The sequence below is a fragment of the Emydura macquarii genome, unplaced genomic scaffold, assembly GCF_026122565.2.
Source record: "Emydura macquarii macquarii isolate MOO-44397 ecotype Brisbane River unplaced genomic scaffold, CSIRO-AGI_Emac_v2 contig_1477, whole genome shotgun sequence".
NCBI lineage: Eukaryota > Metazoa > Chordata > Testudines > Chelidae > Emydura > Emydura macquarii.
In genome coordinates, this window is record NW_027131614.1 from 1,881,609 (window position 1) to 1,901,022 (window position 19,414).

General features: G+C 40.8%; 1 protein-coding gene across 1 annotated transcript; it reads right to left on the reverse strand.

Annotated features, from left to right (window-relative positions):
- Window positions 1-314: 314 nt before the first annotated feature.
- Window positions 315-19,063, reverse strand: LOC137156656 (carbonic anhydrase 3-like). Its single transcript, XM_067553525.1, has 7 exons — window positions 18,956-19,063; window positions 18,000-18,197; window positions 13,507-13,625; window positions 11,319-11,411; window positions 6,688-6,753; window positions 4,874-5,029; window positions 315-1,421 (listed from the first exon to the last, which is right to left on the reverse strand). Exons 1-7 carry the CDS (start codon window positions 18,996-18,998, stop codon window positions 1,302-1,304), a joined length of 795 nt encoding a protein of 264 aa, XP_067409626.1. The 5' UTR covers window positions 18,999-19,063; the 3' UTR covers window positions 315-1,301.
- Between the last annotated feature and the right edge of the window lie 351 nt (window positions 19,064-19,414).

Consider the following 19,414-nt stretch of genomic DNA (forward strand, 5'->3'; position numbering starts at 1 on the left):
AGAGGCAATTTTTGTCTGAAGCTGGACAAGGGATGAAGTATCGTTCCTATCTTAACCCCAAAAGTCAGCTTGCTCAGCCAAATGATGTTTTTATTTACTTTGTGGAATGTAAAGCGCAGGGGCCACTTTGAGTTGAATATCAATTTGACTGCTTTAAAATTACAAGGAGTTTACTTGTGAGATGCCCCGCTGGCTCAGGAGGGCCCATTACAGATGTATTATGGAAGACAGTGACAAGGCTTTCTGCTATTTTTTTGTCTGTTATTTATCCCATCACTCAACATTATAAATAAAATCAAAACCAGCATGTCTTATTGAAGTGTGTTTATTAGTATGGGTTGTCCTAAGACAGAAGTACTGTTACTTCAAGTGCAGTCATACAATCCTGTTTTATTGCTCTTGCTACCATAACCTAAGTCTAACAGCAAAGGAAGAGAACATCACAGTCAATTACTTTTAGATATTGAGTTAAATTCTGGTCTTGGATACTTGCACACAAATGTCAGTGACATCAGGATCAAATGCATATGTGCATGAGGGCAAAATTTGGCCTTGAAATATGTAAGGAAAATGGTACAGTATTAAAAATGAAGTAAAATAACTCTTAGGATGCTAAAGGGCTTTCTACAAAATCTATCAACCTTCATCCATCAAGAAGGCCTACTCTTAGTTTGATCTAATGCCTTGATTTCAATTTTCAGAATAAAACTGTACAGTATTAACCTTGCAGTTTGTAAAAATATTAACTTGTTTAAATTATCTATCAGAATTTAATGAGTCTTTGTACTCTCCACAGTTCTATATGAATACAAAGGCCAAAACTCTGCCCTCAGTAACACGAAGGAGTTCCCACTGGATTACATTAGTACAATCGATAACAGAATTTGACCCCCTATTGTCCATTTTAAATTCAGATTACATTCTTTTTGTTAGTTGGAAACCTCTATGGTCTGGAACAAGGCAAGCACTGAAGAACATGAGGATAATGGGGAAATGCCTTTTCTAGCCATTAGTAACTATGCCTTTTTACTTCCTTAGATATAGCCATATAAATGCTACTGTTAAAGCTAACGCAGTTGTTATAGAGATCCAAACACAGATTCCACCTTTTCATGTTAAGGTTAGAATTTGCCTTGAGTAATTTCTGATCTCTCAAAATTAGATTAATTGATCCACGACATTTCATTAATCAACATTCAGAATGAGAAGCACAGATCTGCCTCCAGAGGAAGAGCAGTAGAGGGCACAAAGCTAAATAGGCTTTGGGATGTAGGAATTGCCTCACTCAAAGGCGGCAGATTTTATTGGAATGAGGCTTTCACCACCCTTCCCTTCAGAGGCTGAGGAGGGCGCCAGTTATTGACCATGGGGTGAACAGGTTCTGTCTCAGCATTGATGGAAAGGCTACGGAGCTTTGCCATCTGCAAGGAAGCAAAATAAAAATGTCAACATGGAATTCACTTGGGACAAATCCAGGGCGTAATGCCTAGATCAACTAGCTGGGACAAGCAGTGGGGGCTGGGAGGAATCTTCCTACAAAGTCACAGGAGCCCCTGAATGGAGACGACAGCAGCCTAATGGCTGGAATAGCCTCTGGGGATCCTTACATAGTAGATCTGCATAGCAGTGGATCCTCTAAGCATGCCCGGCCTCTTCATGACCCATCCCCACACATCCTTGCACTGAGGAGCTCTGTGATATGCAAGGGACAGGCAGCCCCTGTGTTGCCCCTTGTGCTGTGGAACTTCAATGGAAATTACCCTCCATGATCAAGGAAGCAGGAGCAAGAGCATAAAGAATGGCACAGATCACATCAACAGTTTGCCTGCGTAGTACTTAGTAGATATTTTCAAAAGGTAGTGAAAAGCTCATCAAATGGATTAATCTGAACCATAATAACAAATCCATCATCAACCTCACGGCTCGCTGTATTCTGGGTTCCGAATGTAAGGCTGTTTTATTAGGCTAGAGAGGAAGCAGGAGTGGTTTAAGCAGGTTTTGCTGCTAGCGCTTCCAGTGAAGGAATGGAATTCTGTTTCAGAGAACAGAGGCATGTCTTTTCGTTTCCATGAGAAATCTGCCTGTTGCAGTATAAAAGGAAAATACACAGTGAGTAGTTGCACCAAAATGAAAAGCTCAGTTTGAAATTGTACTGGGGCATGCTGACCTTTGATGCCAGTCCTTTAACCAGAACGTCTCCCAAGTGACTTGGTTATGCACTGAGGCTCTTGCTAAGGCAGGGGGAGAAGAAATTCTTCACCGAAACCCACAAAGCCACAGTGGCTGCAGTAACCCTCGTGTCCAGTGTGCTACCATCTGTAGGGTAAACTAGCCTGGGGACCCACTGCCTAGATACTATAGCAGCACTCTATAAATATCTACCGTAGATAGATGGACGGACAAACAGACAGATACAGTGGATAAATCCAGTTCCATGCCTGTATTCTCCAGATCAGTTTTGCCCCCAGGCTCAGTGTGATGGGGTGCAGGGAGTAGTGGGTTGCAGAGTTCTGTGACATTCAAGGGGCATGGGCCACCTATGCAGGGGCCCCAAACCCTGTCCCCTCCCTTTCAGCACAAGAACTGCACCATTTTGTGCAGTTGTGGTTGTGGAGGACACATCAGGATTTGGTTCTTTGTAAGAAGCCCTTAGGGTTCCCACACCTGACACCTCCTGCACACCCTTTGAGGGCTCTATTGTAGCAAGCTGAGGCACAGACTAGTCACTATATTCTGCTGTGGCATAGTAGGAAGACCGAGTGCTACTGGCAACAATATTATTAAAGTAGGATGCTGCGTCCTTCAACGCTTTGGATGGATTAGAAGCAGGGCCTTCAGTTTGTTTCTTTTTTGCTGAAAAAATTAAAAATCCAGAGTTAACTTTACTGTGTGTGATGCCAAAAGTGGCATTTTCCAGGTAGTTTTCAGAATTTGGTAGGGTTCTTCTCTGGTTCTGCACCCAGAGGACTCTACTTCTATGGAACTCACTCCTGTTGTACCCACACCCCCGCCCAATGGAATGCACCTACGGGTGTTTGTATATGCATTTCCCGTAAAGTGCCATGCACACCAAGGATACTGTAGAAATAATATAACACCAATAAGTGGATTGGGTAATTATGTACATATTTATCTGTTTGCACAGCTTAATGCGTATGGGATGAGCACATCTTTCCAGGTAGACCTGTTGCACACTGGACAGTTTGGGCACCACCATCTCAGCCATACAGAAGGAGAACAATCTTGGCTTCTTATGGCAAAAGGATTAGCATTTACAACAGTTACTGGCAGCAAGTCTGAATATTAGCAGGCTTCTAGGATTACACATGTTTAAGGGCCTGATTCTGTGAACCACTCTCAGGTGAAGGTCACTTATACTGTCCACTCTTTGGGGCAGGGACTGTCATTTTGTTCTGTGTTTGTACAGCGCCCAGCACAGTGGGGCCCTTTGTCCAGTACAACGAATACTACTACTACTAATTCTGTCTGTAAAGCACGTAACCCCAAATAAACCAGCACCAGCTACAAGTACTGCTTATCCACTTTTTGAAATGATCAGACTCCGGATGAGCAGATCGAGGTGCTCCCTTGCAGATTACACACAGGTCCTGCTGCCTATCTGGAGAACAATTAATGCCTTGCCAAAAACCTGCTCGAGGCAGTATTTCAAAAGAAGAGCACTGTCTGAATCTAGCAGTGATTAGAAACACATCAGATGAAGTTGGATCCATGATTTAGCACATAGCTGTTGCATTCTAAATGAATTTCACACTAAAATAAATCCTAAAGTGGGGTTAGATAAATTAGATTAATAAAGATAAATACTAAAGTGGGGGGAGGAGAGGAAATTAACATTTTTACTGCTGATGCAACACAGAGCTGTTCACTAATAGCTATGCCTTCATCAGAGTTCCAGATTATCCCATACATAATCCCCTGTAATGTAAATAGCTGAGTCAGTAATGTAGCTGTAACCAGACTTGTGTTGTTGAGCCAAGAAAGCTGATCACAGCCTATTTGCATTTTGCATGTAAGGGCAAGCTTCCAAATATCTAATACCTTTATATTTTGATACAAAAAAGGAAAAATAGGGAAGTGACCTCCAGACCAGCTCTGTATTTGAATGAGCTATGTAAATTATGAGCTATTTAAATATAGTCATTCCGTACCTTGTGTTAGCTTTCACCTTTGGGGCTAAGGTTCAAGTCAGACATGAGTTCTAGTGATCTCACTGTATTCCGCTGAGTCCATTTTTCATATAATAAACAGCCACAAAAGTATTGGATCAGAATTTGGAAATCAAATTGTTGTGTGATATGCTGATGCCAACCAGAATCTATATGCAGTGTCAGAGATGCCTGCCCTGGCTTATTTATACCATATAATAAAAGCACCTTGAGATCCTAGGATAAGAAGTTATACATATGTAAATACATGTGTATAATCTAATACGTGCATGTGTAACATGTCACTCACTGACTCCTTGAATTTTCATTTTCCTACTGAGTCAGAGTCTTGACATTTCGGGCAGTTATGCATTTTGGACTGCTGACTACAGGAACAATCTTAGGTTAGGAAAATGATCTTTATATATGAGATCACCAAAAGGGTCATTGGTCAATTTTATCAGGTTTCAACCATTTAAGTGCCATTATATAACTACTGGGGGGTGGAAATTTACAAATATGATATTTATTTCTTCTGAAAGACCGTCAGCTCAGTCTTAACTCAGTCTTTCTCATGCAATTTCTCTTTGACTCCAGTGGGAATTTACCTTACTGAAAGAGTAAGGTCAAGATGGCATGTAAATAAATCATCTCTAATTGTGAAAGAACCATAACAACAGGGAGGTTAATGTCCAGCTGAAGTTTACCTGGTCTGGGCTGACAACCATAGGCTCCCTCAGAAGAATCCAAGTAATGCACTCTTCACAAGGAGGTGTAGTGAAGGAGCCATGGTAGGTCCAGTAGTCCCGAGATTTAGGGAAAAGAATTGATGGATCAAAGTTTGTAAAAGGAGCCTCTTTCCCCTTAAAAAAATAAAAGAGAAATATCTTTAATAACGCTAGTGGAGACACAAATCTTGCTTAAAGAGAGACCCACCTTTCCATGGAAGAATTACTGGACAATCTAGCATGATGTAACATTCTAGAAATGACCACTAACCCAAGGCTGAGATTATTCATGTAAATAAAATAAATAAAATTACCACCATAATGTATGTTTAATTAACAATTATGACTGTGCATGAAATATTTATGTCCAAGATATTTTTTCACTAACTTGTCCTATAAATACATAAGTAGCCTTGTTGAGATTTACACTTTGCCAAGAAAAAATAAGTGTAACAAATATAATTCAAAATATTGTGTGTTTATTTTGATTTAATTCCTTAGCCCATGCTCTTATCTTTCTCTTGAACTCTTTCCATAGCTACAACCCAATTCTGCATTGCTTTGATATATGTACGGTGACTACATTTCACTATCCAAAGCTGAACATCTATGCTTCCATTATTACTAAAACAAAGTGTAAAATCTGACAAAGTTAGCGAACCTCAAGTGCCATGTAACGGGGGCTGGCTTCACTGCTGTCTTTTTACCATATTAGCTCACTGTGTTCAATCATCTGTTAATTTTCTCAATAACTTTTTGTTACAGTAGTGAGGCTCTCCGTGGAAGAAAGAGATGAAAGGAGTGTTAAGGCTGTTGTCTTTGGCAAAGCACAGAGAACAAGAGACAGGGTAACAAATGACTCAGGTTTAGTTAAATAGGAAGACGTGGAGTTATGTAAGGACTGAAAGGTAATAAAAAGAAGTTTAAAGTTGAGGTGATGAAGAGTGGGGAGCCAGTGGAGAGATTCAGGACTTGACCCCACAAGTCAACTGCGCTATTCATGTGCTTAAAGTTAAGCACAGATTTACATGCTTTGCTGGACTGGACCAGAGCACTAAGTACTTTCCAGAACTGAGCTCTCAAATAGGTGGGTGACATGGCCAATGCCAAATGTACAATGAAAAGTGAATTTTCTTTTAACAGGATTAGAATGGACCCTAGTGTTGGTCACTGACTAATGTAGGCCTGATACTGTAATTCTTATGCAAACTAAGCTCCCTTCTGTGGGAGTTCTGACTACATAAGGTCCTGAGGTAATTAATAAATTTGAAAAGCAGTTTAAGATAGGATTTGCAGTGATATTTGTGCTGATATCAGTGAGGGCTGCCTGGCAACTGCACATTTTTTCATCTTCCTCTGCAGCATGGGGCACAAGTTACTTGCTGGTGGATTCTCTGTACCTTGAAGTCTTCAAACCATTGTTTAAGAACTTCAGTAACTCAGTCTTAGGTTAGGGGTCTATTACAGGGAGTGGGTGGGTGAAGTTCTGTGGCCTGCGTTGTGCAGGAGGTCAGACTAGATGATCATAATGGTCTCTTCTGACCTTATAGTCTATGAATCTATTTAAGGGCTGATCCAAAGCCCACTGAAGTCAATGAGGGCCCTTAGAGAAATGAGAGGAGAAATGACATTTCTCCCTAAAGAAAGGAAGATATTCTGGGCCATAGTCACAAGACTACTCTGGCTGATATGTGTTGCTGGAACAGTGCAAAGCAGACTAGCGAATCTGGCCTTCTGATTATCGTTACTGCAGCTACTCAGTTAACCTAATACAATAAAAACTATTTTGTTACCTTTGTCTTAATATTATCTATTTCTTCAAGAATTCTCTTCATCTCTGGTTTGGGGGTATTTCCTACCTGTAATGCAGAAAGCATGAGTTGAACAGTAGTTAATGCCTGCTGAATTTTTTTCCCTTCATATCTCATGAAAAATTCTACTTGACCCATCCCATCTGTCAGTTTAATTGACAACATTCTCTGACCATTCTGTACTGAAAAACAACAAAACGTTACTCCTGATGGAGGAAGAAAACACTCTGAATAATATAAGAATAAAGTAACTGCTTGATTTTTCATAATAGTAGTTTTGGCTAAACCTACCCACAAGGCTCAGTCATGCTCCAGTTGAAGTGACTAATATAACACCCACTGATTGCGGGGGAGAGGGTGTCACAGTATTTTATCATAAATTTGATGCAAAAGAAGAAATTCTGATGATTAGAAGTAAATTAGTTTCATATCTCGCACAATTTTACTTATAACAAACAGAAAATGTATAAGAGTTCCAGAGGGGTAGCCGTGTTAGTCTGTATACTGCAAAAACAATGAGAGTTCTGTAGCACTTTAAAGACTAACACATTTAATTTCAGCAGGCATAAGCTTTCGTGCATCTGAGGAAGTGAGCTGAAGCTCACGAAAGCTTATGCCTGCTGAAATTAAATGTGTTAGTCTTTAAAGTGCTACAGAACTCTCGTTGTTCTAGAAAATGTATAGTTTCTCTAGCTTGTCTATGTACCATTTGATGGTAATTTTCCTACCAAATGATATGTTAACCTGAGTACGCAGGGAAAATAGAAGCAGAAAGCTGATATCTCTGCAAAGGATCTGATCTCATGTAAAGAAGCATAAAGAAACACTACATTATGACTTTCTATATTTCAGAAGAGGATAATAGCTCAAACTAAAACTAATGTAGCTTCTCACCTCTAGAAGAATGGGTTGAAAAAAGGGTTCATGTCACCAGTAATGCAAATTTGCCCTTCTTAAACTACCTTCTCCTGGGCTTCATTCTGAAGGCTTCACATAAACGAAACACCCATTGAAGTATGGCACCAGAGAAGACTCCAGGACTCAGTCTAGTCTCACTAGAGCTGGCTGAAATACCTTCAATGATTAGTTTATTTGATGAAAAATGCAGCTTTGGTGACCCAAAAGTATTTGTGGACTTACATCAAATTTGCTGACTAGTTTTGACTGAACTGAAAAACTCAGAACTTTTCAGTACATTTCATTTTGACTTTGGGCATTTTGACAAAAGTAAAAGAGGACTAGATTAACAAAATGCCAAGGGATTTGAGAGCAGTTTCCCACCTTCCAGGTGAGTGTCCTAAGCTAAGAAGTCATTTCCCCCACTTCTTTTCCCTGGCCCAATGACTATTCATTGTCATTGATGGTGGCAATTCACAGACATTCATGAAGACAATGAAATAGTTATTGGGCCAGAAAAAGAGAGTGAGAATGAGTCTAAAGCCTGGTAGTTAGGGGGCACTTACCTGGGAGTTAGGTGACCCAAGTTCAAGTCCCTGCTCCAGTGACTACTTAATTATTTATAAAAAGTGGAACAGCTTCAATGGAAGAGGTTGAGGAAGCCCCACACCTGAATAGCCATAGCCCTCTCCTGTAGCTGGAGAGTACTGTTCAAATCATTTCTTCACATCAGGCAGAGGAAGGAATTGAACACCTGAGTTTTCTACATCCCAAGAAAGCGCATTAACCACTCGGCTAAAGGTCATAAGACTATTTTTGCTACCCTTCAGCGTTTTGTTAATCTAGTCCTTGTTTGCTTTTCTCAAAATGCCCAAAGTTGAAATGAAATTCTTTGGGTTGGTAAAAACTAAATGTTTCATTTCAATTAAATTTGAATTTTTTTTCAAATTTTTGATTTGCTGAAAATTTTAAAAAAAAAAACCCTGTTGTTGGTTTGACCACAGCCAAATTTTTTTTCTGATTTTTCAGAATTGCCAGCAAACTGAAAAATCTATTATTTATCCACACTCTAGTTCTTACAAGATCATCACATAATTTGACAGGTTTATACTGAAAGGCATCTTGGTCCTTTAATACGTGAGCATTGCTGATGGTCAGACTCAAAGTGCATTTCCAGAGATATGTGGAGAAGTGCACACAGCACCTGTTACTACTACATCTGCTAATAATCAATGCTCATTCTCATCATGGACACTAAAAGCCAAAAAAGAAAGAAAAATCATTACAGAAATTAAACATCTGAGGAATTTTCACTACCCAACTACTATTGGACCCACGAGGTATGTCTACACTGCAATGTAAGCCCAGGGTTAGTAGAATTCGAGTTAGCAGACCCTGGGATTGTTAACCTACATCTTGAGCATCTACACTCATTTGTAATCCCTGGTTAGGAATTGTTGAACTTTGGGTCTCAACCTGGGGCTCCATGTTTACACTGCATTATGCGGGTATGGGTCCAACCACACATATTCCAGACTTCCTAGCACTTTTCCCTAAGGTAGCCACTCTAGCCCTTTGTTTGCAGTGCACTGTGTGAAAACTTGACTATCCACCAAACTTGACTGTGTAGAAGACAAAGAAAGTTGGTTGTTGGGATTGTGGGCTACTTTTGGCAGACTCCCAGAGCATGAGTCCACTGGGGCTGAGTTTCCACTACAAAGCAATAGGGCTTAAAGCTTGGGTCCCGGCTTGACTCACGCTCAGATCCTCCATCCTGGGACCATAGGTCTGAGCCCTGGGTTGGCCCAATGTGTGTGTTGCTGGCAGAGGGGTAGGCTTGAACATGATTTCATACCCTGGAGTTATACTGCAGTGTAGACATATCCAATGAGTTTTGCTTGCTAAAAGATAAAGACTTCGGTAAGGACTTTGAGTTTGTGTCTATTAGTATTAGAAATGTGCCTAAACCAAAATATAGGATCTAATTCCAGAATCTGAAGATAGTTTGAATCTGGACCAAATCCCATTTTCATGGTGCGATCCTATTTCTGCAGTGGGCTGAACCAGTATTTTACTAATGGTGTGCCAATATTTAAAACGCCCCATGCTATTTAAAATTTGTAACGATAAGAAGAAATTGTATTGATCTGGAAGAAAACATAAAATCATCTCTGATAAAATTTACAGCTTGCCCAATGACTAGGGCAGTGGAAAATAATGAAGAGGACAGGTCACAGATAAAGCGTAATCTGGATCGCTTGCTAAATTGGGCACAAGCAAACATTATCCATTTCATTACAGCCAAATGTAAAGTCATACATCTAGGAACAAAGAATGTAGGCCAAACTTGCAGGCCTCTCTCCTGGGAATATCTGGGAGACATGGGTCATAATCAGCTGAACAGGAGCTCCCAGTGCTCTCTGGCCAAAAGGGCTACTGCAATCCTTTAATGCATAAACAGGGGAGTCTCACATAGGCATAGGGAGGTTATATTACCTCTGTATTTAGCACTGGTGAGACTGCTGCTGGAATACTGTGTCCAGTTCTGGTTTCCACAATTCAAGAAGCATGTCAATGAATTGACAAGGGTTCAGAGGAGATCCACAAGAATAATTAAAGGATTGGAAAACCCGCCTTATAGTGAGAGATCCAGGAGCTCAATCTATTTAGTTTAGCAAACAGAAAATTAAGGGGTGACTTGATTACAGTTTATAAGTACCTACATGGGGAATAAATATTTGACAATAAGCTCCTTAGTCTAGCAGACAAAGGCACAACGAGATCCAATGACTGGAAGCTGAAGCTAGAGAAAATCAGACTAGGAATAAGTATAATTTTTTACCAGTGAGAGTAATTAACCATTGAAACAATTTAGCAAAGGTTGTGGTGGATTCTCCATCATTGGCAATTTTAAAATCAAGATTAGATTTTTTTTTCTCAAATATATATTCTAAGGAATTATTTCAGGGAAGCTCTATGGCCTGTGTTATAAAGGAGGTTAGACTAAATGATTACAGTGGTCCTGTCTGGCCTTAGAATCTATGCATAAAAACTTGGACCTGAACAGTGAGACTGTTTTTATCACGATCCATGTATAAACTTTGAGCTTGAGTCCATCTCTAATTAACATTCATGAGAAATCACTGCGTACATTGCTGAGGGAGCATGAAAAGTTTTTTTGATGGAGGTGGCTGTGGAACAAGTCGCCATGAACAGTGGGAGAAGTGACCCTGTTTGTTGGCATGTTTTTTCAGGGTAAGAGTAAGACAGATCCCTGTCATGGAAATTGTTCGGCAAGTAACATTGCACAGTTGATTGCTAATCAACAGATACCTGCTATTGACACTGGATTCAGAAAGCAAGAGGAAGTGCACTCTGGGATCATGGTGGCTCCCTCACTGTCCCTCATAACATAATCTCAGTGTTGTGGATGTAGCAACAGCTGCAGACTGCAGATTATGGGACTCTTTATTCAGGTACATGTATGACACACACTACTGAATGTTAGGGATGATGCTAAAAATCTGTTTTATGGGTGTGTTCACTAAATTTTAATGGATCCAGGCCCAAAATAATCTCAATGTATGCATTATTCTGAATATTATCTTCTAATGAGATATGTTGCTGAGAAGTACAACAAAGTAATTTTTTCCTCTGCAATTAGCAAAAGAATACATGTATGCAAAGGTATAAAGAATGAACACTTCCAAACTTACTTGCAGAAAAATGCCCACAACAGCCACGCCATCAGGTTGTTTCAAAGCTTCAGCAAAATTACTGTATTTTGGATTCCAGTGTACCAGATGAAGCTTGAACCAAAGAAAATTAAATGTTACAAATACTGTTATGCAATAAAAAGCCATTATGGGCCCTTTCCGGTATTCCTTGTACATCCTATTTAAAGAGTTTTGAGTGCACAGGGAATGCAGAATTGGGCCCCTAAAAAGAAACTATATATAAATATGTCCTAGTTCTTCTACAGCTCTTCCACATGCTTGTGCTTTTTTGCAACAATTGTTTGTGAACTACTTTGGTTTTAAATGAAGCATAAAAAATTAAAATAGCACAAAATAATAGAAAACTTGCTTGAAATTAATCCAATAATGTAACAGAGGAAATGCGTACATATGCATGTAACATGCACACGTGCAATGCAGAAGTTATCCATTGATTTGTTTAATCTCAACTGGATTTTCAGCATACAGAAATTCTAAAAAAAAAAAAAAAAAAAGACTTGAAATTTGTGCTTTGTAAACCACGGTTCTGCAGCTCTTACTCCTTCTCCTCCCTACACTAGTAGTGAATGGCTAAGGTGACCCTATAGTTTTTCATCTTTACTGTCTACAATACAAGATGTTCAGGAATTTTTCAAAATGTTTTATTTATTCTTCCAGAGAACTGTTTTGTATTTATTTAGTTTGTAATAACATGACCATCACCATGGTATATGAATACATGCAGAAACTGGATATATCTTCATATACGGCATTCATATACGGCATTCAGAGTGAGACTATCCAGCAGTTTTGTTAAATTTAGGTAATGTGACATATTTTAAAAAACAGCACTCTCACTGAATGTGGAATATAATATATTGCTCTTTATTTACTCCTCTGTTGGTGCCTCACATCGTCAAGGATAAAAGCAACATGGCCCACAGCCTCCATTTGTATTCTAGCAAAGCATTGTTCGCTCCATACATTCTTTCTCCTCTGTATAAAGGCCTAAGGGTTACATCTCAGTCCTTCAAATAAGGCAAAGTAAAAAGGCTTTTCTTGATGGGACTAAAAACAGAGGCTTGGGGGGCTAGAATCCTCCCACTCAACCCACTAGTAGTAACTAGGATACCCAGGCAGTTTGACCATGGCTGATGCTATTAAGTGTCAGAAGGAAAGAGGAAATCACAGGCACAGCCCCCACACAAAGTTTTGGGTTAGGGGATCTATGATTTGCATCTTGTCTGCCACCATTTCCTCTTGATGGGAGGTGGTGCAGAGCCACTGTATACCTCTGCACAGTACGTACGTGTGGCATGTACGGGCTTGCTGAGTTGGAACACTAGCAAACTGCTGCCTGGTTCCTCATACAGAGAAAGCATGGTGATTCCACGGTAGTTTGAGCCTTATACTCCCTCCCATGAAGGATGTGGAAAGAAAGCAAAATTTGTTATCAGTTCATTGCTATCAGAGCTTAAGCCCCAGAAAACACACACTGGATAAAACTGAGCCATTAACTAAGTGAGTTTGGCCCATAGTAGTTTGTGTGTTCACATCAAAATAGCAGCAAATATTTGTTTAAAACAATTCTTGACAATATACTGATAGATTTTTAAAAACAAATATTTAGAATCTGGAGGATATTCTCTACCACATTGCACCAGTTTTAAAGACAGATCCCATTTGGGACCTCAAGTAATTGAAATGTCCTTGTAATAAAGTTTTTTCCCCATTGGTAATGCATCAGAGAAAATAAATCCTGGGACTTTACCTTTAAAATAATTAAATATATACCAAAAACTCCTAATGACCAATAAAACGAGCAAAAAGAAAAAGACACTTTAATACATCTGAGAAAAAAATAAAATAATGCCACCAGAATTGTGTTTGCTGCAAAAAGATCCCACTGAAAATCGTGAATTTAAGGCTGAGGCATATTTACAAAAACGTGCAGCTTTGCTAGTGGGCAGGCAGGGGGTTGTATTTTTGTTATGAAAAGCTGTGTTTGTTGGCAGAAATGATTCACCCGGTTCACATTTATGAATAAATAGCAATAACAGATTTCAGACATAAATCAATAAATACAAATAAATGCGTGCAAAGGAAAGCGGTTAGTGCTGCCCAGCTGCGCAATCATGCCAGATTTCAGTTTGCACCATATGCTAATAGATACAAAAATGGGTTCTACCTCTGCTGCATATTTCACGCCATCTATAATGTGCTCAGAGCCATGGTCATCAGAAGAACCCCAATGCAAGTGAAACTGACGCAGCCGGTAGGTTCCTGGGAGCGGCCCACCTCGCAGCACTGCAATTGATCATCTACATTAATCTTAGGCACAGATCGTTATAAAGAAGCTTTGAGTCAAAAGAAAGTTGCACACATTTACCACAGAGGGCTCCAAACTTTGACGGTATTGAGCACCTACAGCAATTCCAGTTGATTTCAGAGGGAGTAGAGGGCACTTAGCACCTTGCATGACTGGATCTGTATCCACCTAGAACTAGGTTACACAGCACTATTTGATTTCATAGCTATAGAAATCACCATGAATCAGGCTCAAACCACAAAATGTGATGCCAGTTGTAGAACAGACCCCATTCCTCTCACAGCAGAATGTAGCGCAGCTTGGGGAGGATAGGTTCTAAGAATGGCTCGCTATTTGCCAGCAAATGTCCTGCTATGGAATTCACAATTTTATGCTGAGGATTTGATGGAAATCTCTGTGAAACTGGCCAGAGCAGCCATGCAACACTGCTGCTGGCCTAGAAGTACCATGCAGTACTACAACTGCCTTACTGGTGTCATGCACTACTACTACAAACCCTGCCTATAATCCAGAACTGGTTAGGGTCTGATCTTTTCAGGCTCTGATCATCCTCAATACCCAGGAGGGTGGACAGAGAATTTGCACATGGAGCATCAGGGGAGACACTGGTGCCTTCCAGAGGTTGCTTCAACCTTGGAAGAATCAGGGTCTCTTTCCAAGAGAATTTATGCAGCCACTGCTGGAATACTGCATCCAGTTCTGGTGTCTGCAATTCAAGAAGGATGTTGATAAATTGAAGAGGGTTCAGAGAATGATTAAAAGATTAGAAAACATACCTTATAATGATAGACCCAAGGAGCATAATATATTTAGCTTAACAAACAAAAGATTAAGGGGTACTTGACCACAGTCTGTAAGTACCTATATGGGGAACAAATACTTGCTAATGTGCTCTTCAGTCTAGCAGAGAAAGGCATAACATGATCCAATAAGTTGAAGCTAGATAAATTCAGACTGGAAATGAGGTGTAAATTGTAACAGTGAGGGTAATTAACCATTGGAATAATTTACAAAGGATCATGTTGAATTCTCCATCACTAATAATTTTAAAATCAAGATTGAATGTTTTTCTAAAAGATATGTTCTAGAAATAATTTTGAGGATGTTCTTATAGCCTGTGCTCTACAACAGCTCAGACTAGATCATCACAATTGGCTCTTCTGGCCTAGGAATCTATGAACCTGTGACTCTATGAGTACTACTGGATATGCACTTTCCCCAGCTGCCTTTCTCTAGCAGTTTAGGGTTTTAAGAAGCTGCTCAGAAACAGGAATGTTGGAAATATTGCTGTCAGAGATGGCACAATGCAGATGAGGTGCTAAAAGGTGCATAAAAATACACGTTATTACATGTTTCTGCAATATACTGCATGGTCCCAAAACATATACCATAGATAGCTCCATCACATACCACTTATGTGTATTCCATATTTGCTGGAAACTTTAGGAAAATGGAACAATATCTAAATGTTGTGATTTGAAATTATTTATAGTGTAAATATTATATTATTATTTTTGGCAAAAAATCCTGACGTCTTCATTTATTATTATTGTTATTTAACATGTATATTTTGTCCCATAGATGTGTATGGAAATTTACAGAGAAAATAAAGACCCAGCTCCTGCTCTATGGAACTCAAAACGTAAGCTGAAGTCAATGGGAGTAAGGCCATCAGGATCTGTCCCATTATTAACATTATATTCAGGGAACCCCTTCATAGCTGCATCTGCATCTGCAAACACAGATCTGATAAGAGATAAAGCAGTATGAAATGAACATTTTTCTGTCTCTATAATGTTATGACGTTCACCTTTCACCAGTTAGTCACTTTTTTTATTTTATATCAGAATCAAAGACTTAGTGAGCAGTTAATCTGAACGAAATTCAGACTATCACAAACATTCCTGCACTTTGTGGCACCAAGTGTGGCATCAATGCTATATATTGCTTGTAGCTTGGCATTTCATATTTTACCTAAAGTTATTGCTAATTATTATTATTATTAATAATATTCATTTGTATGACAGTATTGCCTAAGGGCTGTACTAATGGATCAAGGCCTGGCAGTACTACACACTGTACAAATAGATAAAGACAAATAGATAAAGAGCCTCAAAGAGTTTATAATCCAAGTATAAAATGAGAGACAATAACAAGTGGATGAAACATATAGAGGGGGAGCAAAAGGAAAAAATGAGACAAACATGATCAGCATGATCAGCAGTGATTATGGAGGTGTTTCAATATATTCCAGCTACATCTCTTTAATGATTTAACCTGATGTGGTTCATCAAGAATAGAATTCCAATGCAAATGCCACCAAAATTAATCTAATGCAAATAAATAAATAACGTATTAGGAAGAAATGCTAAGTGATCTTCATGAAGTAGATTTGTTTTACATTTTGCTAGGGAGCTATTTAAAATCAGGCAGCTATTCCCAGTCTTTTGTGTGTTTCTGTTTTTTATTTTATTGGATAACTCAATTTGTACATATTCTGACTTTGGATTTGTTTTCATTAACACATCAAAGACATGAAAGAAAATCAAAATTAAGATGCACACACACTTAAATACTTACAAACACTGAGTCTATTAGCAAAATTCCTCATGTTAATTATGACTAACCCTACTAATAATACAGCTATAGTAGGTGAAGTTTACTATGTGGTTCAGAAATAACACCATATGTTGTGTTATATGGCAGGTCTTTCACTAAATAAAATGGACACATTTGTTTTTCCTTGCTGTAGCTTGGCATTGCACGTATTACAAATACATGGCAAAATCCTGCAGACCTTACACACAAGTATGGAGACTGCAGCTGTGGGTCCAAATATTGTGTATCTTTCCCAAAGCTGTTTGAGTAGTCTTGGCAATTATTGCTAGTCTGCATTCAGGACTATGCACTAAAAACTGTGCAGAGAGGGAAACAAGTTTAGAATTATTTGATTTCTAGAGATGCAAGAATTAGAGCTGCAATATTATTAATCTGATTTCCTTTTTATTGCAGTAGTGAAGAAACGTCATAGCTTCTTGTCAGTTATTTTTTTCTATGAAGTGCAGCCAACAGTTTCAATGAAATGTCAGGGGGTAAATCAACAGATGCTAAATACTTCTAGCACTTGTTAAACAGTATTGGTATATCTAGTCAAAATTTATGGCCACTCTAACCCTTAAGAGCCACATAGTAAATGTTGAGCATATTGCATGCAGTTGTAAAGTATTTGTGGGTGAACAGGTTAATGTGTTATGATAACAGTCTTAATGTTTGCTTTAACAAGGCTCATTTTAAACTTATATTTATCAGCCTTTTCCTTTTGTAGCTGAGGTCTCATTTAGCAGAAATACTATAGGCCTAATCCTGCAGTCCTAATTCAGGCAAAAATCTTATTCATGTCAATAGGAGCCTTGCTTCAGCAAGCTCAGCAGGATTTGGGGCTTATCTATGTAGCTTGATTGCTTTATCAAAAGTAGTATGATCACTTTGCAGAAATGACACATTGCATTACACAGGCATTCATTCCCACAGTGGATCTCTAAGCCTTTTGGGTGAAATTCACTCCTCTCACAGAAAGCCTGAGGAGTTGGGCTCCATGTGTGTGGCTGGGGAGATGAAATCCACCCTCCAACCAGGGGTCACGATTCCATATCAGCTGCAGCCCCCCTTTCCTCCTCCCTCCCCACTGCACTGAGGGGCTGCTATAGCAATCACAACCTTCCTGCCCCAGCTGTGTTGTGTATTGGGGCGACTGGATCCTCTCAAATGTAGGTCATGATCTATCCCCATTCCATCCCCAATGTGGCCTTCTGTGCTGGTCTTTGTAGGACCAGTGCAGAGATTTCAGCAGTAATAAGCAAGTAGATCAGTGGCTCTCAGCCTTCCAGACTACTGTACCCCTTTCAGGAGTCTGATTTATCTTCCATACTGCCAAGTTTCACCTCATTTAAAATCTACTTGCTTACAAAATCAGACATAAAAATACAAAAGTGCTATGGCACACCATTACTGAAAAATTGCTCACTGTCTCATTTTTACCATATAAATATACAATAAATCAATTGGAATGTAAATATTGTACTTATATTTCAGTGTATAGTATATAGAGCAGTCATTGTCTGTATGAAATTTCAGTTTGTATTGACTTTGCTAGTGCTTTTTATGTAGCCTGTTACAAAACTAGGCAAATATCTAGATGAGCTGATGTAACCCCTGGAAGACCTCTGCATACCCCCCAGAGGTACACATACCCCTCCTTGAGAACCATTGATGTAGAGCATATGTTGTCTTCCGAGCACTTTGCAAGCATTAACTAATTCAGAATAACTCCTTAAGATAAAACTAAAACTAACCTGATCTATCAAAAGTGTCATCAAACACAACTCTGCAGGTTCTCCCATTGTTCAGTATGGTCTTTGCTGCACCGGGGTCATAACCAACAAACCAAGGCGGTAAAGAAGGGTCATGCTGGACTTCTTTGCTATTAATTTCAATAGGTGACTGGCTGTCTCCTTTAGCGATAGGGTAATATTTGTGCCAGTGATCAGGTCCTAGGAAGACATCCAAAGGAATGTCATGAAAATCTCTTCCACTTAGGTATAAACTTGACATCTGTTTAATATAAATACAATCAATGATACACATTATTCATAGATTTAGACACCCCTGCACAGCTGTGCCATTCACCGTGGATATTTTTCTTTCTTTTCGTTTTCAGACAGAGGCATTTGAAGCATTAGCGGGGACTCCTTTCAAACAATTCGACAAATAGATTAATGATTTACTTAGCCGTACAGCTCCACTGCCCCTTGCCCTGGGCGGCTGTTAAGCACCTGGATGTCAGTCTCCCCGAGCTACCCAACACCCACTGTCTGCGGCCGGGTGGAAATGTGGCTGGGCATCTGGGTGGATCTGGCTGAAACGTTGTGCGCAGGTGTATTGTAACGGAGGCAGAAGGTGCAGGAGCCAGGAAGCAAACCTCCCCTCCCCTCCCCACACACACACCCCAGTGTCTCCCTCACACACACACCAGTGTCCCCCTCACACACACACACACCCCAGTCCCCCCCACACACACACATACACCAGTCCCTCCCCCACACCAGTCATCCCCCTACACACCAGCCCCACACACACCCCCCAGTCTCCCCCGCCCCACACCCACATCCCCCCCCAGTCTCAGTGCGCGGTGCCTGTCAGGCGACTGAGGCCGGACGGGGACAGAGGCTGCAGGCTCCCGCCCCAGCGCAGAGCAGCCGCGGGGCGCCAGGGGATGCTGCGGCCGGGGCTCGCCCCGCCGCTCACTCACCGTTGTCCGCGTCGTAGCCCCACGGACACGATTGCTGGGCCATGCTCCCGCCGCGGCTCGCCGCGCTTCGCGCCTGGGCTGCTCTGGCGGCTGCTGCAGGACGGTGGCGCCGGCTCCGCCTGGGGCTTTTATAGGCTCCTGCCAACCCCCTGCCCCCCGTGCGGCCGGGCGGGGTGGAGAGAGGCGGCGGGGGCGAGGGTGTGTCTGGCCGGCGCGCAGGGGGCGGGGAGAGCGACCCCTGGACTCCCCTTCTGGCTCCCCCCAGCCACCCGCCGCCTCTCCCCCGGGGGTCCCGGGCAGCGGCAGGGACAGGGACAGGGACAGGCAGCGCAGCGCAGCGAGGTCCCTGCTCGCCGGCCCGGGGAGCGCTCGCTCTGCCCCGCTTCCCTGCACGGCTGGTCCGCACCTGGCGGGCTAGTCCCGTCCTGTCCCTGCCTGCGCCGCCTGCTGCTGCATCGG